Raw genomic sequence first — 23,319 nt, 5'->3', positions numbered from 1 at the left:
TCATTATTTTAAAATTTGAAACAGTAAAAGTGAGAATAAAGATCACCACTAAATCTTTCTTCAGTTCCTTTGTTATGAGATGACTGTTTTTAATGGTCTGCTTTTACCCAAAAGACTTCAGATTTCCAATAAATTCTACTGATGCTACTTCTTTAATTTCTCCCAGATCTACCATTTTCACTATAACTCCTTGTCCATCCTCTTTTACTAGGACCACACTCAACAGCTGCTCTTAACACCTTCCACCTCTCCATCTCCACAGCACATACTAACATAGCATAAGCATAAAAGAGCATTTCCCAAAGCTCAGTCCATGAAATATTAATCTTTGAGGATATTCCAAAAAGTATGCTTGGAAACTCTGTATATGACAGTCCCCTCCTGAAGACAGACAACGGCACCTCCTGAGGTAAACACACAACACACACATACACACACCCCTCACCCTTAATATGCAATAAGATGTTTTGGTGGGTTTAAGCACAGCAGGTATTTCTTAGGATTAGTATTGTTAAATTGTTACTACAATGGAACTTTCAGACAAATCAATAAAGTAGGTAGTAATTAGATGGCCACACAATAATTGTAAAACTGGAACTTCAGTGAGTATCAAGAAGGTACAGGGTCTCGTAAAAGCACATAATAATGGATAGAGCTGGTCAGGGAAGGCTTCCCTGAGGAAGTGGTAACTCATGGTCTAAGAACTAAAGATAAGAATGTGTTACTTCAGTGAAAGGGGTAGAAACAGCATTCTAGACAGAGCTACAAACAATTTGTGCAAAGGCCCTGAAGCAAGAAGAAAGACGTAGAACATAAAGAAATGACAGAAGACTGATGTGGCTCTGGTAAGGAGATCAGAATAGAGTTTGGTAAGAGATTAAGATAAAAAGTAGGTAGGTTGGGGAGTTCCCATTGTGGCACAGGGGAAATGAATGCTACTAATATTCATGAGGATGCAGGTTCAATCCTTGGCCCCACTCACTGGGTTAAGGATCTGGCGTTGCCCGTGAGATGCAGTGTAGGTTGCAGATACTGCTTGGATCTGGCATTGCCATGGCTATGGCGTAGGCCAGCAGCTGTAGCTCTGATTCGACCCTAGCCTGGGAACTTCCATATGCTGCACCTGCAGCCCTAACAGAATTTTTTTTTTTTTTTTAAAGATAGGTACAAGTTCCTGTCGTGGCGCAGTGGCTAACGAATCTGACTAGGAACCATGAGGTTGTGGGTTCAATCCCTGGGCTTGCTGTGAGCTATGGTGTAGGTTGCAGACACGGCTTGGATCCCGCATTGCTGTGGCTCTGGTGTAGGCAGGTGGCAACAGCTCCAACAGACCCCTAGCCTGGGAACCTCCATATACTGCGGGAGCGGCCCTAGAAAAGGCAAAAAGACCAAAAAAAAAGTAAAAAGAAAGATAGGTAGGTTTGGACCAGTTCAGTTTAGCCTTTAAGAACAGTGTGATGCTACAATTTTTAAAATTCAACTTGTCGATTTAATTTTTGTAATAGGTGACATATGCACTTAGTTTCAAAAGAAAATGACAGCAAACCATACAGAAGTATACTATTAAAAGTCATATTCTTATCCCTGTATCCCTCCTACCTCTGCCCCACTTCCTTGCCCTAATTCACCAGTTTCCTATCCAAAGTCCAGAGTTATAGAAGGGTTTTAAGCTGGGGAGTGATAAATTAGCCTTAAAAATCATTGTGGCTACAGCATAGAGGATAAACTGGTGGGGAGCAAAAACGGAAGCAGGTAGAACAGTGAGGAAGTGTTGAACTGGTCCAGAGGGAGGTGGAGAAAGGTGGCTCTGACAAAAGTTATGAGGGAGGGGGTAGAGAGCCTCTGGCGGATGTGAATTTTTCTGGCACACATATGGCAGATATGTTGGGTTTTTTTTTTAAGAATTATCAGAACTTTCATTTTTGCTTAGTTTTATTTTCTTAAAAATATGGAGTTCCCTTGTGGCTCAGAAGGTTAAGGATGCAGCATTACAACAGCAGTTTGGGTCACTGCCATGGTGGAGGTTAGATCCCTGGCACAGGAATTTCCACATGCTGCGGGCATGCCCCCCAAAAATAATGTTATAAGGAAGTTTCATAAAATCAAATAAACAATGGTAAGATATCTTAACTTGAAAAAGATTGGGAATCACTAGTTTACAAGTTATAATTGAATGAAAGAACAATTGTACCAGACTCAGTTCGCTGTTTCATACCCACATTAGTTGAGTATGTGACTGGGAGGTGGTGGAGCTGAGTAAAGAAGAGATTAACTTTGAAGATAAACAAGTGGCTTCAGGTTTCTAGTTTCTGTAAGTGAAGGAAGGCAGGGCCATTCACTCAGAATGGGATGGTGGAAGAGAAACAGGTAGAGAGCTCTGAGTTTTAGTTTAGAGTTAATGTGTTTGAAATATCTGTGAGGCGCCAAAGGGGAGATATCAAGTAGGCAGCTGGATTTATGTATTTGGAGCACTGGGGAGAGGTCTGAGCTCTAGAGAGAAGGGTCACTGAAGCTATGAGTATAAATGTGATAACCCAGGAGTTCAGAGGAGACAGAAGAGGGCTTAGAATTAGGTCTTGAGGAATGCTAACATTCAAGGGCAGGGATTGGGGCGGGGTGGAGGGAGGGGAGAAGCCTAGGTCTGAACAGGACACAAAGGAGAATGCTGGAGAATTGGTAAGAATACTAGAAGAGCAAAGTGTCATGGAGAACTAACAAAAAAAAGTATTTCAAGAATGATGGAATAATCAGTAGTGCTGAATCCTCCTGTGTATCTAAGATAATGTTTTGGTTTTTGTGTTTTTTTTTTCCTTTTTTAGGGCTGCACCCACAGCACATGGAAGTTCCCAGGCTAGTAGGTTAATTAGAGCTGCAGCTGCCAGCCTTTGCCACAGCTACAGCCATGCCGGATCCAAACCACCTCTGCGGCCTACACCACAGTTCACAGCAACGCCAGGTCCTTAACCCACTGAGTGAGGCCAGGAATCAAACCAACATCCTCATGGATACTAGTTGGATCCGTTTGCACTGAGCCACAAAGGGAATTCCTAAGATAATTCTTTCATTAAAAGGTCTACTGAATTTGAAGATACAGAGGATGTTTGCAACCTAGTAGAAAGGTTTTCAGTGTAATCAGGAGAAAAGTATGGGTCAAGTTGGTTAAATGGCGAGAGAGCAATAGAAAAATTAAGACGCTAAACAGAGACAATTCTTCTGAAAAATTTTGTTCTGAGTACTAATGTGTTTATTTGCCTAAGTAGAAAAGAAGAGAGCCTATTTAAGTTGATTGGGTGTCTCAAAGGACCCCAAAAAGCCAAAACATATTACATTGCCACAATAATCAAAACTGTGGTACTGGCACAAGACAGACCTACAGACCAATGGAACAAAATAGAGGGCCCAGAAGTAGATCTTCATTTATATGATCAAATGATCTTCAAATAAGAGTGCTAAGACCACTCAATAGAGAAAGGATAGTATCTTCAACAAATGGTGCTATGAAAACTGGATATCCACAGGCAAAGGGTAAAGATGGACTCTTACCTTATACTGTACACAGAAATTAACTCACAATGGATTAAAAACCTACACTTCGACCCAAAACTATAAAATTTCTTAAAGGAACCACAGGGGAAAAACTTCATGACACTGAATTTGAAAATGATTTCTTGGATATGACACTAAAAGCAAAAAGTCAAACTCACAGAAGCAGAGAGTAGAATGGTAGTTGCCGGGGTAGGGGGAAAGGGAGTTGTTATTTAAGGGGCACAGAGTTTCAGTTTTGCGAAACGAAAAAGTTCCGGATAACGACTTCACAACAATGTGGATATACTTAACACTACTGAACTATACACTTAAAAATGGTTAAGACAGTAAATTTTATATTTTTTAAATAAAAAATTGTTTAAATTTTTTTTAAGTTTATTGAAAATGTCCAGATGACAGAAAGGGTAAATTTAATTATTTTTAAAAATCAGGTATCTGTGCCAAAAACCATTTCTAAGCATTTTACATATACTAACTTAATTCTTAAAATAAACATATGAGTATTTTATCTTCATTTTATAGTTAAATGAACTCTGGCACAGACAGGTGAAGCTACTTTCCCAAAGTCACAAAGCTAATAAAGCCAAGATTTGATACCAAGAAGAATGGAGCAGTATGCACTTTCCACCAGCGTGCTGCATGTAAGAGAAGGGGCAATCATGTGCAGTCCTGAGAAGGCCAGGTGGAATGGAATCCAAGTCTACACCAGAGGCTCTCAACCTTCTCAGTTCATAGCTGTGTATCTCAGAAATTGTTATGGTGCCTCAGGCCAAAACAAACACCAGAATTCAAACAACTTAATAAGTGCTTTATGTCCCAACAACTTGGTAGTCATTTGAACATATAATACACACAGATCAAAAGAAAACGGTTTTTATCCAATCCCTAAATAACCACATTACTTACTAATAGGATGTGTGCACTGTTAGAAGTTGGGCAATACACAACTTTTCAAACCTTGGAATCAGATTGGATTCCTCACCCTCATGCCTGTTCTATGTTAATTGTTGTGTGGTACTTGCTTTTTATCCCAGCAAGCTCTGAAAAACCAGCTTCATATAAATATGACATCATCTAAAGGAATGTAGTGTGTTCTAATGTTGAAACTCTGCTCTACCTGAAGCTACTTGTTTGTGTAGTATCTGACAGCAGCCCCGTGTTCTCCTTGAAACTTTAAAATACCTGTAGGACTACTGTCAATTCACGGCAATCCTCAGGGTATAGGCTGAGAACTGTGGGTCTAGATGGAAACTTGGCTTGAGATAGGAGTGGGGGTTGTTCCTTTATTATGGCAGAAGGATGGATATAGGTATAAAGAGATGTATACATGCTTGGCATGCAGTGATAACTGGGATCACAATTCATCCTAGAATTCTACTGAGACTAAGGGGACTACCAAATAATAGATAATTCATTGTGGAGAGCCTCTGTGAATATTCCATATACAATACAATTTTATGAGAGGCTTAGTTACAGCTGCTTTTAATTTCATACTTAAGCAGTATAAATGCTAACCTAATAGCTTTTTTAAACTTTATTTTTAAAAACAAGAGGTATACAGAGTTCTCTCATGGCACAGTGGGTTAAAGATCCAGCATTGCCACTGCAGTGTCTCAGGTCACCACTATGGTGTGGATTCGATTCCTGTCCTGGGAACTTCTACATGCCATAGGTGCAGCCCTCAAAAATAAGCAGTATAAATCACAATTTGGCAAAAGCACTTGATGTGCTTTCTCTATTAGCTATGTAGCATATATATAACATAATATTCTCAAATATCATGAATGTAAAACTTGCCAGGTTCTCACACCCAACCTTAAATACTTAACTTTATATGTACATTTCTAACTGGTACATTCCAAGTTGTGCAAGTAACACACAGTTCTAATTTTTTTGTTTGTTTTTTTATTTGTTTAGGGCCACAGGTGTAGCACGTGGAAGTTCCCAGACACGGGCTGAATCAGAGCTGCAGCTTCCTGCCTAAGTCACAGCCACAGCAACGTGGAATCCAAGCTGCATCTGTGACCTACACCACAGCTTGCAGCAACACTGGATCCCTAACCCACCAAGCAAAACCAGGGATCTAACCACATCCTCATGGATACTAGTCAGGTTCGCTACTGCTGAGCCATGATGGGAATTCCCGACAAACTTCTAAATTCGATGTAAGCCTTATTTTAAGTTTTTGCATAAAAAAATTCAATACAAGTACTCAAATATAATGCATTAAAAGTCTTCTCGTTAGCTGCTATCAATGCAAAAACTTTACTCTCCCTTTATAAAGTACATAAATGTCTGGCATGTGCTTGTTTCTAACTTTGTAAAATATATATGAACTCATCTAGCTTTATACATATTTGCTATTAACTATAACTGGTTATATGAGGAAATTCATAGTCCTGAACTGGCTTTCTTTGTGGCCAAATACCTTGACGCTTCCAAAACATTATTAGACACAAATGCCAAGGGTGGAGGCAGGCAATTATGAGTTTCTTTAAATAAATGTTTTTAAATGAAAACAATAAAAGAGAAGAAAGAACTATTTATGAAAGAACAGGAAGGAAATGGTGATTGATGATTCAAAGATATATTATTATGAAGAAGATCAAAATTTTCTTTGTGTCATAACCATGTTCCAAAACTGGGTTCATATTACTGTACATTTAAGAGTAAATAATTAATGTATTGATGAATTATCAGAGGTCATCAAACTTTGTATTGAATTAGTCAAGATACAAGGTAAATTTTATTTTCATTTTTTTCAAAGGAGTGTTTTTTTTTTTTTTTTGGTCTAAAAAAGAGTAACTAGTAGGACATGATATTAAACAGACTGGCTTAATATTAAGATTACGTAGGTATAGTACTGTATACATGTGAACATAAAGATACATATTCTTATTTTTAATGTAAACTTTTGCAGGTGTAATGGCCATGGTGGTACATCACTCAGAGCTCCTTCGGGAGGAACAAAGGCTGGAAACGTAGTTGACTGACTGACCGAATGTTCCCCAGATGACTACCAGCCACTGACTGAGCATGGTTGGTACTAGTCCAACAGGGGACTCCTTGAATAAGCATCTTTTGCTCAAGGACTCTCCTGTGGCTGAAATTTTTTGAGCACTATGCTACAGCACAAGACTCTTTATACCCAATCCTCTCTCCTCCTTTCACAGGGTTCAGATCATCACCTTGGTCAAAAGGCTCTCCCACCACCTCCTGCTTCCTACCCCTTTATCTTTCATATCTCCCCCATGGATCACTTGCAGTCCTAGGACCATCTTGACATCTGCCTCTCAGAAGTACCCTGGGCATGTTTAGGAAAGATTTAAATAAAAGAAATATGTGTAAAACTGTTAAAATGTCAAAAAATAATTGGAATTAAAATAACTGTTCACACTGTCTCATCCTATCACAAACTCTCATTCCACTCTCAAATTTAACCATTTTCAACTCCTAGTCATTTCTCCTGGTTCTACCACTATATTTCTGTATATGTACCATTTAGAATTGCATTCAGGTGTACCTAACAGAAACCTTAGAAAAAAGCCATTTCTTAATCGAATGGGGATTTTTGTTATCTTCACAGAACAAGAAATTTGGTGTTATGCAGTCCGTGGCTGAAAAGACAGCTCTATGAAGCTGCTGATTTCATGACATCAACAAGTACCAGGCACCTACTTTTCACCTCCTTTCCCTTTAAGTGGTTTTTCATCAACATTACCCCAGCAATTAATTCTTCCCTTTTCTGCATCAATTTTTCCTCTCTTGACTGGATCACTCCCATTAGTTTATCAACAGAAAGAGATGTTATTTCTTGCATCTAAAAAACAAACAGGCGTTCCCATCATGGCTCAGCAGAAACAAATTTGACTAGCATCCACGAGGACACAGGTTCGATCCCTGGCCTTGTTCAGTGGGTTAAGGATCTGGCATTGCTGTGAGCTGTGGTAGAGACTGCAGATTCAGCTCAATCTGATGATGCTGTGGCTGTGACATAGGCCAGCAGCTACAGGTCCGATTCGACCCCTGGGCTGGGAACCTCCACATGCCTCAGGCACAGCCCTAAAAAGCCAAACATAAAAAACAAACAAAAACCTGTTTTAAACCCCTATGTCTTCCAAGTTCCTACCCTATTTTTCTATTTTCCTCTATAACATAATATTTTCTGATGTTGTAAACCCCTAATTTCTCTCTTCCCATTTTCTTGTATTTTTTTCCAAATACATTCCAGTCAGGTTTCTGCCCATACTATCTACTGAACCTGTTCTTATCTAGGTCACCTCCATGCTACTCCATCCAATGTCAATCTCAGGCAACTCGTTACTGATATGTTACACACCAGCCACACTTGACTTGCTTCCTGAAACCTAGTTTCCAGGACACCAAATTCCTTCAGTGTGCCCCACCTCTTTGGCTACTCCTCATTAGTCTCCTTTCTCCATCTCTCCCTTTCTCTCTCTCTCTCCAACCCTCAATGCTGGAGGACCCGGGAGCTCAGCCCTTCTACCTCCTCTAGTTCTCTACCTACTTCACTCTCTGGGTGATCTTCACTGATTTTTTTTTTTTGGCTTTAATACCATCTGTACTGCTACATCTCTCTCCAGCCCAGGCCTTCCTCCAAAATATATATTCCTATAACCAACTATCTATTGATGTCTCTACTTGAATATCTAATAGGCATTTCAAACACTGATGTCCAAAACAAGGCTCCTGATATTTCCCTCAAAAATGTCTCTTCTCAATCTCTGCCATCTCAGTATATAGCAAGTCCATTCTTCTGGTTGCTCAGAAATTTCTCCTATACTCCACATTTGATCCATTAGCAGAATCTGGCCACTTCTCACCACTTAACCATTCTATCCAGACAAAAACCACTGTTATACCTCTCCTAGACTATGGCAATAGCCTTCTACTTGATCCCCCTAATTTGATCTTTGCTTTCTTCAATCTGTTCCTACCACAAGAGCCAGAGTTAGCTCATTAAAAAGTAAATCAGATCAAGTTCTTCTGTCCAAAACCCCTCAAGAGCTTCCCATCTCAATTAGAGTAAAAGTCAACTCCTTTCAAAGGCCTAAAAGGCCCTTTGTAACTGGTGTCTTGCTTTCTCTCTGATCTCAATTTCTACTCTCTTCTCCTTGCTCATCCTACTCCAGTCACATTGACTCTTTGCTGTTCTTCAAATATGTCAAGTATCCCCACATCTTACCATCTTTGTAACATCAGGATCTGTTCATATAGAAAAAATGGATATTGGGAAAGGAACTAGCAATGTCTTCCATATATGTTATTTCTTGATTTAGTCATCACTTATTGATTTTTTATTACCATGAATTGAGATTTAATTATTTTATATTTTTAATTATCTCCTATTAAGTATTATTATTATTATTATTAATTCTCCTAGATCAGATTAGATATCAGATCTATTAGTTCCTTTTCTTCCCTCCAACAACCCTGGTAGACCCTTCTGTCCCTTGCCCCAACTTAGACTAGCTGCTCTCCAGGCCTTAAGGCATAGTTATCATCCTAAGATTTCTCTTCATTTCTTTCCTCTGTATGATCTTCTGTTTTCTGGATTGTAAGAAACTTGTTTCTTAGTTTATTATTTTGCTTTAGGGAAGCACAACTTCCAAAAGTATTCTGAGAAAAAGTGCATGGCAGGTAGTTAAGTTTTTCTGATCTACTAACAAACCTGAAAATGTCCTTGTCTGAAACGCAACTTATAATTCTACATATATAATTCTAGGCTAAAAATCGCTTTCTTTCAGAATTTTGAAGGCATGAGTCCACTCTCTTCTAACTCTTTGTGCTAATGTTGAAAAGCCTGATATAAATCTTATTCCCATGCTTTTCTATGTATCTTGTTTTTCTTTTTGGATCTTCTTTATCTTTGGTTTTCTAAAATTCACAAAATATGCCGTGGTATTGGTTTCTTTCAATCATTTGTTCCTTTCAAATTGCAAACAAACATCCTCCAGTGCTGGGAAATTTTCTTCTATTATTTTTTGTTCCTTCCTTCCTGTTTTCTATTAGTAAGATAGTGGGCCTTCTGGCCTGATACTTTTATTTTCTTATCTTCTATTGCCTATTGTTCACTACTATGTCCCTTTGTCACTCTGTTCTGCATTATAGGGATATATTAACTTTATATTTCAATTCTTCTATTAATTTATCTATTTATGCTGAATTTTTTTAATTTCTAAGAGTGCCTTTCCTTTTCTCTGTGAATTCCTTTTTCAAAAATAGCATCCTGAGTTCCCGTCGTGATGCAGTGGTTAACGAATCTGACTAGGAATGATGAGGTTGCGGGTTCGATCCCTGGCCTTGCTCAGTGGGTTAAGGATCTGGCGTTGCCGTGAGCTGTGGTGTAGGTTGCAGATGCAGCTCGGATCCCACGTTGCTGTGGTTCTGGCATAGGCTGGTGGCTACAGCTCTGATTAGACCCCTATCCTGGGAACCTCCATATGCCATGGGAGTGGCCCAAGAAATGGCAAAAAGACAAAAAAAAAGCATCCTATTCTTGTTTCAAGGTATAAGAGCTCCTCTTATATCTCTGAGGGGATTAATTTTAATTCCCTGAACTTAGTTCTATTTATTGCACTGTTCCAGATTCTCTTTCTTTTCTGTTTCTTTTAGACTCAGACTCATAGATCTCAGATTTACAGATGGAGATATCCTTGAAAGTACTGTGGATCTCTGGTTCTCTGGTTATATTTAAAAGTGAGTCTCCAAAAAACTAATTGGGAGCTTGGTGTGTATCGTTTATTAACATGCATTTACTGTAGGGAGAATGGTTGGCACACCTACGTTTTCAAAGGGAAATAGTAAATATAAGTAAATATAGGCTTTGCTCTGGGAAGGGGGATGTAACCTATATTGTCAGAGAGGATCCTCTAAACACATTACATTGAGATATAAGCCTCAGTACTGAAGGGGGAAAGAAGTTGGAGAAGATCTCACCATTCCAGATACTCTTTCATAATCCCCTTATTTTCAGTCTAACCACCTGACTGCTGTTCTCTGCTTAGATCTTCAGGTCCAGAAACTCTCTAGTTTGGTGTCTCCAGAAAATGATTATGCCATCTCATTTGTTCTTTGTACAAACCACCTCTGGTTTTCATGTTTTATCCTATATTCCACTGGCAGGCTAATCTCTGTGCCTTCTCTAAATTCTTACTAACTTTTTAATTAGGTGTCACGGAATTCAGCGCTCACTAGCACCCTAGTGATTATATGTGTCCGTTTTCCTTGACAAGGTTATTCTGGGAAATTAGCCCACACCTTACACATCTTTAGTGCCTCCAACGATGGTGGCAGTCAATAAATACTATGTGATGGGTTCAGGCCTAAAAAGGCAAAATAAAATAAAATTAAATAAATAAATAAAATAAAATAGGGATTCAAAAAACAATAGAACAAAATCAATAAAACCAAAAGCTGGTTCTTTGAGAGGGTAAATAAAGCTGAAAAACCTCTGGCCAGACTCACCAAGAAGAGGAGAAAAAGAACTCAAATAAGAGTTCCTGTTGTGGCTCAGTGGTTAACGAATCCAACTAGGAACCATGAGGTTGTGGGTTCGATCCCTGGCCTCACTCAGTGGGCTACAGATCCAGCATTGCCGTGAGCTGTGGTGTAGGTTGCAGACACGGCTCGGATCTGGCGTTGCTGTGGGGTAGGCTGATAGCGATAGCTCTGATTAGACCCCTAGCCTGGGAACCTCCATATGCCTCAGGTGCGGCCCTAGAATAGACCAAAAAATAAATAAAATAAAATAAAATAAAATAAAATACATCAAAACAGTTACAGCAGAAATTGAAAGAATGCTGTAAATCAACTAAAATAAAAAGAATTAAAAAAAGAACTCAAATAAACAGAATAAGAAATGAAAAAGGAGAAATCTCAACAGATACTGCAGAAATACAAAAAAAGTAGGAGAATACTATCAATTATATGCCAACAAATAAGACAACCTTAAAGAAATGGACAACTTTCTAAAGATGCACAGCCGGCCAAAACTGAATCAAGAAGAAATAGATCAACTGAAGAGACTGATTACTAGAAATAAAATTGAATATGTCACTACCTATAAACACCAAGTCCAGGACCAGATGGCTTCACAGGCAAATTCTATCAAACACACAAAGAAGAACTTATACCCATCCTTCTTAAACTTTTCCAAAAGATTGAAGAAGGAACACTCCCAAAAACATTCAATGAAGCCACAATCACCCTAATACCAAAACCAGACAAAGATACCACCAGAAAAGAAAATTATATATGCCAATATCTTCAATGAATATAGACACAAAAATTCTCAGCAAAATTTTAGCCAACTGAATTCAACAACATATAAGAAAGACCATACACTATGATAAAATGGGATTCATCTCAGGTTCACAGGATGATTCATCATACACAAATCAATCAATGTCATACACCACATGAACAAAAGAAAAGCAAAAAAACCACAGGATGATCTCAAAAGATGCAGAAAAAGCACTTTACAAAATCCAACATCCATTTAAAATAAAAACTCTTACCAAAGTGGGTATAGAAGGAACATACCTTATCATAATATAAGCCACTTATGACAAACCCACAGCAAATATAATATTCAACAGAGAAAAGCTGAAAGCCTTCCCACTAAAATCTGGAACAAGAAAAGGAGGCCCACTCTCACCACTTTTATTAAACATAGTATTCAAAGTCCTAGCCACAGCAATCAGCCAAACAAAAGAAATAAAAGGTATCCAGATTGGTAAAATTGTCACTCTATGCAGATGACATGATACTATATATAGAAAACCCTAAGGACTCCACAAAAAAACTACTCAAAATGATCAACAAATTCAGCAAAGTAGCAGGATAAAAGATTAACATTCAGAAATCAGTTGCATTTCTGTATACTAACAATGAAATACTAGAAAATATAAAAATACAATACCTTTTAAAATAACACCCCAAAAAATTAAATACCTAAGAATGAACCTGACCAATGAGGTGAAAAGACTTATATGCCTAGAACTATAAAATATTAATCAAGAAAATTAAAGAGGATTCAAAGAAATGGAAAGATATTCCATGCTCGTGAGTTGGAAGAATTAATATTAAAATGGTCAGGAGTTCCCGTCGTGGCGCAGTGGTTAACGAATCCGACTAGGAACCATGAGGTTGCGAGTTTGGTCCCTGCCCTTGCTCAGTGGGTTAACGATCTGGCATTGCCATGAGCTGTGGTGTAGGTTGCAGACGCGGCTCGGATCTCACGTTGCTGTGGCTCTGGTGTAGGCCGGCAGCTACAGCTTTGATTAGACCCCTAGCCTGGGAACCTCCATATGCCGCGGGCACGGCCCAAAGAAATAGCAAAAAGACCAAAAAAAAAAATTAAAATGGTCAAACCACCCAAAGAAATCTACGATCCAATTTGACAGGGATTCAATGCAATCCCTATCAAATCGCCCAAGTCATTTTTCACAGAACTACAACAAACAATCCAAAAATTTATACGGAACCATAAAAGACACAGAATTGCCAAAGCAATCCTGAGGGGAAAAAAAAAAAACAAGCAGGAGGCATAACAGACTTCAGACAATATTACAAAGCTACAGTAATCAAGACAGTGTGGTATTGGTACAAAAAAACATGTATAGACCAATGGAAGAGAATACAGAACCCAGAAATAAACCCAGACACTTAGCAGTCAGTGAATCTTCAACAAAGGAGGCGAGAATATCAAATGGGAAAAAGACAGTCTCTTCAGCAAGTAGTGCTGGGAAAACTGGACAGCTGCATGTAAATAGATGAAACTGGAATACACCCTGTGCAAAAATAAACTCAAAATGGCTTAAAGCCTTAAATGTTAAGACAAGACACCATCAAACTCCTAGAAGAGAACATAGGCAAAACATTCTCTGACATCAACCATTCAAAGGTTTTCTTAGCTTAATCTCCAAAGGCAATAGAAATAAAAATAAAAATAAACCAGTGGGACCTAATCAAACTCACAAGCTTTTGCAAAACAAAGGAAACCATGAAAAAAAAAAAAAGATAACCTATGGAATGGGAGAAAATAGTTTCAAATGATGCAACTGACAAGGGCTTAATCTCCAAAACATACAACTTATACAGCTCAACAGCAAAAAAAACACAACCCAATTGAAAAATGGGCAGAAGACCTGAATAGACATTTCTACAAAGAAGATATACAGATGGCCATCAGGCACATGAAAAAATGCTCAATATCACTAATTATTAGAGAAATGCATATCAAAACTACTATGAGGTACAATCTCGCACCTGTCAGAATGGCCATCATTAATAAGTCAACAAATAACAAATGCTGGAGAGGGTGTGGAGACAAAAGAACCCTCCTTCACTGTTGGTGAGAATGTAAACTGGTACAACCACTACGGAAAACAGTGTGGAGGTACCTCAGAAAACTAAATCTAGAACTACCGTATGATCAAGTAATCCCCCTCCAGGGCATATATCTGCACAAAACTTTCACTGAAAAAGATACATGCACCCATATGTTCACTGCAGCCCTACTCACAGTAGCCAAGACACGAAAACAACCTAAACGTCCATTGACAGATGAATGAATTAAGAAGATGTGCTATATATACACAATGGAATACTATTAAGCTGCAAAAAATACTACTGAAATAATTCCATTTATAGCAACATGGTTGCAACTAGAGATTCTCATACTACACAAAGTCAGAAAGAGAAAGACAAATACTGTATGATATCACTTATATATGTATTCTAATATATGGCACAAATGAACCTATCTACAGAAAAGAAACAAATTATGGACATGGAGAACAGACTTTGTGGTTGCCGAGGGGCCGGAAGTGGGATGGACTCGGAATTTGGGATTAGCAGATACAAACTATAGCCTGTGGAGTAGATAAGCAAAGAGATCCTGCTGTATAGCACAGGGAACTATATCTAGTCACTTTTAATGGAACATGATGGGAGATAAAAGAATGTATATGTGTATATATTTATATAACCAGGTCGTTTTGCTGTACAGTAGAAATTGACAGAACATTGAAAATCAACTATAATAAAATGAAAAGAATTTAATTTAAAAAATGGTAGGGAGTTCCCATCGTGGCGCAGTGGTTAACGAATCCGACTAGGAATCATGAGGTTGCGGGTTCGGTCCCTGCCCTTGCTCAGTGGGTTAACGATCCGGCGTTGCCGTGAGCTGTGGTGTAGGTTGCAGACGCGGCTGGGATCCCGCGTTGCTGTGGCTCTGGCGTAGGCCGGTGGCTACAGCTCCGATTCAACCCCTGGCCTGGGAACCCCCATATGCCCTGGGAGCGGCCCAAGAAATAGCAACAACAACAACAAGACAAAAGACAAAAAAAATAAAATAAATAAAATAAATGGTAGTTAGACCTAAAACACGTAAATTATATTATAAACAAGCAAGAATTTAAATTGATGGAGGATGTTTAATTCCACAAACAAGTTATAATTATCAGTAGTACTAATGTAACTCAACTGCATATATGAGTAGAGTATGACTAATGATTCTTTTTATCACAAGCAAGTAAAATTTTTCTAGGCAAAGAATTTCTTTTAAGCCTGTTGGTGCAGATGAGGCATTTGTCCATTATTTTATGATCGATGGACAAGTGATCATTATGTCCTGAATCTAGACCCATTCAACATGTAGGTCACCTTGCCCAGGCCGTCCAGAAGAACTTTCTGTGGTGGAAATGTTCTGTATTTATGTTGTCCTTACAATAACATGTGGCTACTGAGCATATAAAGTATGGGTAGTGCAACTAAGGAACTGAATTTTAAATTTTAATTATATTTATATTTAAATAACCACAGGTGACTAGTGGCTACCATATCAAACAATGCAGCTTAGCAGGTTCAAAAAGTAATATTAAATATCTTGTAAGACAAATATTAGGTCTAACTCTAGTCTGTTTTTTGATTTCCCTAAGCATGGTGTTCACAAATGTACACAAAAATGGTTGAAAGATCTTTTGTCCTACGGTTTCATCTTCATTAAAATATGATTAAATCTATCACAAACAAAAAATACCTTCTGAAAAGATTCTTATTGTTTATAGTGTCAGTACAACTATACTGATTAATGAGTTAGCCTGGTGGCTTGAGTCAAATCTGTCTGATGTTAGTTCTAGAATGATTAGAATTCAAACTATGAAATACCCACTCCTAAAAAGTTTTTGTCCATTACCTATCATAACACAAGAATACCAATTACTGCATAGTTTTCAGCTTCATTGGTTAAACATTGCAAAAGCACGTCAAACCTTTTTACCTGACAGACATATTTGCTCTTCCATTTGCTCAGCACACACTGACTGTTTTGCATCAGCTCCTGAAGGAAACAGAAAAGAGAGAGTGCAGTTGGCTATATACATTGTCGTTCAATATCAGGTAAAGTGCTTCTGATCTGCAAGCAAAAAAAAAAAAAAAAGATCAGTATACCACACAAAGATGCAACTGTTTTGGAACTCCTCACTGGACAAAAGCAAAGCTATCATCACCAGGAGAGTTGATCCTTTATGAAAATTAAAGCTGCTGAAAGAAGTTTTAAAACAGATTTATTTGTTGCCATTTTTGAAACTTTTAGAAAGATACCTCCAACTCCTTCAGTGAGTCTCGAAGTTTTTCTGGACGTCTGTTTTTGAGCGTCCATGGAAAATCTCGTGCTGGCAAACAAAACATGAACTACAGTTAGTTAAACATGACTTTAAAAGGAAACTGTTTAGCATTGTGCCTTAGGAAGATTAAAATAAAACACCTCCTTAATTGAAAGGAAGTAGCCTTCACTTCCATCATCAAATGACAAGTCTTTCAAAAGGCTTTGTCATAGAAACAGGATTTTTACCATAAAACAATCTCTCAGATCATAATTTTATGATGACAACTAACAAGGCTCAGAGAATCCCTAGGAAAGTTTCCTAGGCCTATGAATCCAGTACTTAAGAGTAAAGGACCCACTCTTTACCACAGAAATGGCATTTTCATATAAATAATCAAAGATTCAATCCAAAAGAAATTCCAAACTCTACAAGTAGCCTTCTCAGATCTGAAATTTCATATGAGTAAATGAATATAGTGAGGAAAGAAAACACAAAAAATAACACAGAGAAAATGACTTTAAAATTAAGAATCACACATTGAAACAGACAAAATTGAGGGAAATCCAAGTTTTAACAAATTAAACACTCACAGTGCTCTTTTCTATTTAAAATAATTCTCTTTAAAATTACACCACAGTTCAGTAATGATAAGCCTCTGGTTTTTTTTAAAAGATAAAATTATTTAGTAGAGTCTCAATGTTTAAGACAAACTAAAAATAGTTCCGCTTAAAAAAATTAACAAAATGTTAGATTCATTGCAATGATATCTATTTCATCACAAAAATGAATACATTTATGAATTTTTCTAAATAATTTGAAATGTATGTATGTGTGTATGTATACATGTAATATGTAGTATATACATAGGCCTTTAAATTTTTTACAGAGGAATTGCTGTATATCTTATTTAAGCAAACTAACATTTTATAAACATAATTTATGGTATGTACAGCAAATGTGAAGTTTTAAATCTTTGTTGAGCTACTAATATGGTACTTTAAAAATTAAATGTTAGTTTGATCATTTAAAATGAGAACAATAAGGATTTTCAGCTCAACCTATATTCCAAATAAAACAAAGCATTCTAACCATATTGTACTGTAGGCATATTACATATATAATATATTTATATATTTGAGAAAATACTATAGAGATAAAATGCTAATACTAATAATTACATTTTCTAACAATAGGTAAAACAATAACAGGTATAATATGGATAATAAAATGTTATAAGAATTTAAGCACAGTATACTTGTTTTAACTACATTAAATAATATAAATATGATTCATTAATAAAGTTTATGTTTACATAAGCATACATCTCACCAAAAGCAGATAGAGATTTCAAAGGTCTAAATTAGAAACTCCTAACAATATAATTCTTAGTTATATGTTTATGTACATAAACAATGGGAATTTTAAGAGCTTTGGAGGGAATAACATCTCCAATTTGTGCAGAAAGCTTAAAATATGTTTTAAGACAATCTTCAGGGATATTAAAGTTCCAGGTTTATAATAATTCCAAAAAACATAAAGTAAACTTACACTCTGCCAGCTTCTGCTTTTCTTCTAAGTTACCATGCTCTGTTGATGATATTATGGCAGAAAAGAGATGGAAAAAAGAAAAGCAGAAATTATTTTTATTATAATACTTTAATATTTATATGCACATAAATGATGTATCATGTACATTATTTAGATTAATAAATTATGCTAAACTTTTTAAAAGGCAGCTGAAAAATGCCATAATTTGGATGTTTTCATGTCATAGAAGTATTTCCTAAATTTGCAGTGAAAAGGCTTACACAGCACAACAGGTGGGCCAATATCCTGAGTTTGCAATCTCATCAGATAGGAACAGCAACGAAGCCCAGAACAGAAGCTGCTTCAGTCTGTCATCAGAACCAAAAGTCGGCCTATTAACCACCAAGCTAAGCACACAGGATGCCCACACAAGCTCCACTTCAACAGAGACCAAAACAGGAAGTAACTCTAGCTAGAAAGACCTTTTGGCCCATCATGAAAACTTCTGGGATTAACAGGATTAATCAGATAAAGAAAATTGATCATTCACTCAGAAATGCCTATTTCAGATATCAGGTGAGGATCCAGGAGGCCAGCATCAGTGGGACCCATGCATTAACAATGCCCTCTACTGGGACACAGATAAATAAACGTAAATAGAGTATCCAGTTTTCAGACTAATCGTCAGTAAAGTGAAAATTTTCATGTTCTACTTTAGCATTTTTTCATTATTGCTTTATTTTCTATAGACTAGATATCAACTTCAGCATTTTCCTAAGGAATTAGAGTAACTTTTCTTGAAATTCTAGAATTTATCTAGAGCTTATGAAAAGTTTTTAACAATCAGTATTTTATAGTTGAGAATAGTGAGTTTACAAAAGTCAGTTTAGTAGGACAGATACTTCACCTGGTGGCTCCTTCTTGTCATAATACTGATAAATCCCAATGTCCCTATCTGTAGAAAGGAAGAAATAACATTAGATTTTGGTTAAAAAGTTGTGGAGAATAAGAAGCCAAGCTATACTGCATGGCAAGGTCTGGGGGTAGAGCAGGGGGAGTAGAAACAATCTGCTTATGTTACTGGAAATAAAACAGTTCAAAAGTATCTGGACATGGGTTCATCTATTCTAGGGATATGCACGAACTAGAAAGTTTACCAGTCCAATTGGAAGAAATTTACACAAAACTAGAATAGCATAAAGAAAGGAGTGGTACAGAACTGAAATCAAGGAAGACTAACTTTTCTCTTTCACACTTCCTCTGATATTTTTCACAGCAAACTAACAAAGCAGTCAGCACTAAGCAATGCCAACTGAAAGTGGACAGAAGAAATGTCCTAACTTCGATTATGAGCTGTGGCTTTCTTTTCTCTGATTTAACTTGAGTCTAGTGTGGTATTTGGGGAAACCTGCAGAAAAGAAAGTAATTAGAGGAACCTATGGAAAGATTATCTGAAGCTTATTTAGACTCAAAAAACTTTCCAAACCCATTCAAATTTGGATGCTCTGTTGGGGTTACAAAAGCATAGCTGAGCTCCCTAGATGCTCAGTGATTTAACCGTGGAATCTGTTCTTCCAATGTAATTACAGGAGTACAAAATAATTGTATGTTTTCTTCCTATTGGTGAACAGTGAAATATTTCTTTCTTACATTTGTTTCCTTTCATGCAAAATAATTCTAGTTACTAACAAAAGGATATAACTACTTCTAAAGTAGTGGAAGCAGTACAGGCTGCCCCCTAGTGACTGACTGCTCCAAATTTTCTGAAATTGAATGAAAAATTTCCCCCCAAAAGTATTAAAGCTATCATTAACTTTTCAAATAACGTTTTTCAAAATAGTCAGGTGTACTTACTGAAGCTCTTTTTTATTCATCATGCAATTAACTGGGACATATTAATTAAATAATTCAGTTTATTTCTTTTGGTTATATTGAAAATATCCAATAAGGAGTGCCAGGGAAAGATCACGAGCGGGACTTGCATGCAGGGTACTGATAATGTTTTATTCCTTGACCTGGGTAAAGATTTTATGGATATGTCCACTTTTTGATAATTTAAACATATATTTATAATCTTTACACTTTTCAATATATATGCTATATTTCAATTAAAAGATTTTTTAAAAGTCTAAGAACCATACACATTATGCATACAGGCAGTATCTATTATAATATTTCATTATTCCATTCATCTATATATCACAATTCTAGAATATAACTTTGAAGGTAATAAAGGGTCCTGAGTTATCTGCACTAATTTTTGTTTTTCTGGTTGTTTTGTTTTGCTTTGTTTTTTTGTCTTTTTGCCTTTTCTAGGGCTGCTCCCACAGCATATGGAGGTTCCCAGGCTAGGGGTCTAATCGGAGCCGTAGCCACTGGGCTATGCCAGAGCCACAGCAACGTGGGATCTGAGCCACATCTGCAACCTACACCACAGCTCATGGCAATGCCGGATCCTTAACCACTGAGCAAGGCCAGGGATTGAACCCGCAACCTCATGGTTCGTAGTCATTTCGTTAACCACTGAGCCATGACGGGAACTCCCTATCTGCACTAGTTTAACCTCCTTCATCTTGCACCTGGCCCAGAGTGGGGCTCTTTTCTGCATGAGTGTGTCTTTTTAGGTCCGCACCCTCAGCATATGGAGGTTCCCAGACTAGAAGTCGAATTGGAGCTGTAGCTGCTGGCCTACGCCACAGCCACAGCCACGCCAGATCCAAGCCGTGTCTGCAACCTACACCACAGCTCGTGGCAATGCCGGATCCTTAACCCACTGAGTGAGGCCATAGATCGAACCTGCGTCCTCATGGATACTAGCCAGATTGATTTCCGCTGAGCCACAATGGAAACTTCCCAGAGAGGGGCTCTTCAAACTGGAGGAGGACAAGGAGGGCATCCACATAAGAACAGCTATCTCACACAGGTTTCCAAAGCCTAAGCTGGATGAGGAAGGTGCCCAAATGGAGTCAGCCGGACATGGTGTGTCAGAACCCTAGCAGGGTAAGAAGGACATTCATAGGAGCAATGGCTTTGTGTTAAGTGTTAGAAGCTGAACACAGTGAGGAGGACATTCATATACAGGGACAGCCCAACGCAGTATGTCAGAACCTACATGGGGTGAGAAGGGCATCCATGCAAGGAAGGGAGTAGCTACGGAGACAGGCCACAGAGGCAAAAGACTGTATGCATACAGGTTGAATAAGTAAGTAAATAAAATAAAGATATAGGAGTTCCCGTCGTGGCGCAGTGGTTAACGAGTCCGACTAGGAACCATGAGGTTGCGGGTTCGATCCCTGCCCTTGCTCAGTGGGTTAACAATCTGGCGTTGCTGTGAGCTGTGGTGTAGGTCGCAGACGCGGCTGGGATCCCGCGTTGCTGTGGCTCTGGCATAGGCCGGTGGCTACAGCTCTGATGAGACCCCTAGCCTGGGAACCTCCATATGCCACGAGAGCGGCCCAGGAAATGGCAAAAAGACCAAAAAAAATAATAATAATAAATAAATAAAAATAAAGATATAGGAGCCCAGCTTTCCCACTGTGTGAGAAGTACAAACATAAAGAGAAAATTAGAAAATTAGAATGATCCCTGTGGTGGCAGATTAGCATCTAAAGTGTGAACTCATGGTTTTCAATATATGGAGATAGACATGGAAGTGAATATGGATGCAAATGTGTGTGTATACATACATACATACCACATACCTACACACACACACACACACACACACATTCATTAAGCCTTGCTCACTAAGAGTGCCTGGGAGCCATGATACTCCAATAGCAATGGGTACACCTAAAGCACATCCTGGCTTCTACCATTCTCCTCTAAAAGGAACCAAGCTCCTTAGAGAACTGGCTGATTCTAGTGCTGAGGAAAGGAAAGTATAATAAAAAGGCTGAAAATGTGATGTTCCAGAAAGAGTGGAAATACTCAAATATTGACAGGGATATGTCACAAAGACAGAGAAGCCAGCTTGCAAGATGTCCCCTTGGCCACATCAAGGACTATTTAAACATCAAAATAAATAACTGAATTAATTAAAACCATTGCATAAAACAGTACCTGAAGTCATAGGATAAAATAAAAATATAGTTTAATAAGGAAAAAAATAACATATTTTGAGGTATAAAATTAGTACAAAATACTAATTAATTCCAAAAGTAAAAGTAACTGCAGTAGAAAAGCCTAGCAAACAACACCTTAATAAAGTGATCATGAACATAGCAGTAAAGACACAAATTGAAACTGTGCACTGTTAGGTTGCATTGAGAACATAGCATCACTTCTGGGATACTTCCATCAAATATGCATAATCTGAACCTACTTATGAGGAAACCTCAAACATATCCAAATTTAGGGACATCCTACAAAAAAGTTGCATAAAATCTCCAAAAGAGTTAAAGTCACAAAAGTTAAAAAATAAACTTAAAAAAACTAAAAGGATGAAAGATTTGTTCCAGAACAGATGGTGTTCCCATCGTGGCTCAGTGGTTAACAAACCTGACTAGTATCCATGAGGATGTGGGTTGATCCCTGGCCCCACTCAGTGGGTTAAGGATGCAGCATTGCCATGAGCTGTAGTACATATAGGTTGCAAATACAGCTCAGATCTGGCGTTGCTGTGGCTGTGGTGTAGGCCAGTGGCTACGGCTCCTATTCGACCCCTAGCCTGGGAACCTACTTATGTCCCGGGTGTGGCCCTAAAAAGACAAAAATAAATAAATAAATAAAGAGTATAGAGAGGCATGATGACTAAATGCAACATATAATTCTGAAGATCTTTTTGTAATTAAAAAAAAGGACGTTGCAGGAACAACTGGGGAAACTGAGTCTCAGATGGTAGCACTATCATTATTGTTAATTTCTTGATTTTGATGGTTCTACAGATGATGTGGACAATACCTTTCCTATAGGAAACACACTAAAAGTATTTGGGGGATAAGGCATCAGGTCTGCAAAGTACTTTCAAATGGTTAAAAAAATTCTCTGTACATACAAGTTTTCTGTAAAAGTCTGTGATTATTTCAAATTAGAATAGCTTTTATGAAAATGACAAGAAATAAATGTTGGTGAGGATATGGAGAATAGGGAACCCTTGAGCATTGCTGGTGGGAACATAAATCAGTGCATTCACAATGAAAAACAGAATGAAGGTTTTTTTCAAAAAATTTAAAATAGAACTATCATATGACTCAGAATTCCACTTCTAGGTATTTATCCAAAGAACACTAATTCAAAAAGACATAGGTACCATTATATCATGTTTATTGCAGCATTATTTACAATAGCCAAGATAAAGAAACAATCTAAGTGTCCAATGATGGATAAATGAATAAAAAAGAGGTGGTGTATATACATACCTAATGGAATATTACTCAGCCATCAGAAGAATGAAATCATACCATTTGTGACAACTTGGATGAACTTTGAGGATGTTATGGTTTTATGCTATGTGAAATAAAAGATAAATGCCATATGACTCACTTATTAACAGAATCTACAAAACAAAAAACAAGCTCACAGATATAGGGATCAGACTGGCTGCCAGAGTCAGGAAGGTGATGGGGAGGGTAGGTAAAATGGCTAAAAGGAGTCAAAAAATACAAATCTC

At 37.6% G+C, this 23,319-nt stretch overlaps 1 protein-coding gene across 2 annotated transcripts in view; it reads right to left on the bottom strand.

The window, feature by feature from the left end:
- WDPCP (WD repeat containing planar cell polarity effector) overlaps window positions 1–23,319 on the bottom strand; it is a 264,105-nt gene that overhangs the window by 146,371 nt on the left and 94,415 nt on the right. For both annotated transcript variants that reach the window (XM_047781958.1, XM_047781956.1), the window contains exons 3-6: window positions 18,616–18,663; window positions 17,730–17,768; window positions 16,177–16,247; window positions 15,854–15,913 (exon numbers count right to left, since the gene is read on the bottom strand). In XM_047781958.1, coding sequence (XP_047637914.1) covers window positions 15,854–15,913; window positions 16,177–16,247; window positions 17,730–17,768; window positions 18,616–18,663 — 218 coding nt within the window. The remainder of the gene's footprint in view (window positions 1–15,853; window positions 15,914–16,176; window positions 16,248–17,729; window positions 17,769–18,615; window positions 18,664–23,319) is intronic.

Source organism: Phacochoerus africanus, chromosome 5 (assembly GCF_016906955.1).
Source record: "Phacochoerus africanus isolate WHEZ1 chromosome 5, ROS_Pafr_v1, whole genome shotgun sequence".
Taxonomy (NCBI): domain Eukaryota; kingdom Metazoa; phylum Chordata; class Mammalia; order Artiodactyla; family Suidae; genus Phacochoerus; species Phacochoerus africanus.
The sequence above is the reverse complement of the archived record's forward strand: the minus strand, read 5'-3'. Positions and strand labels throughout refer to the sequence as shown.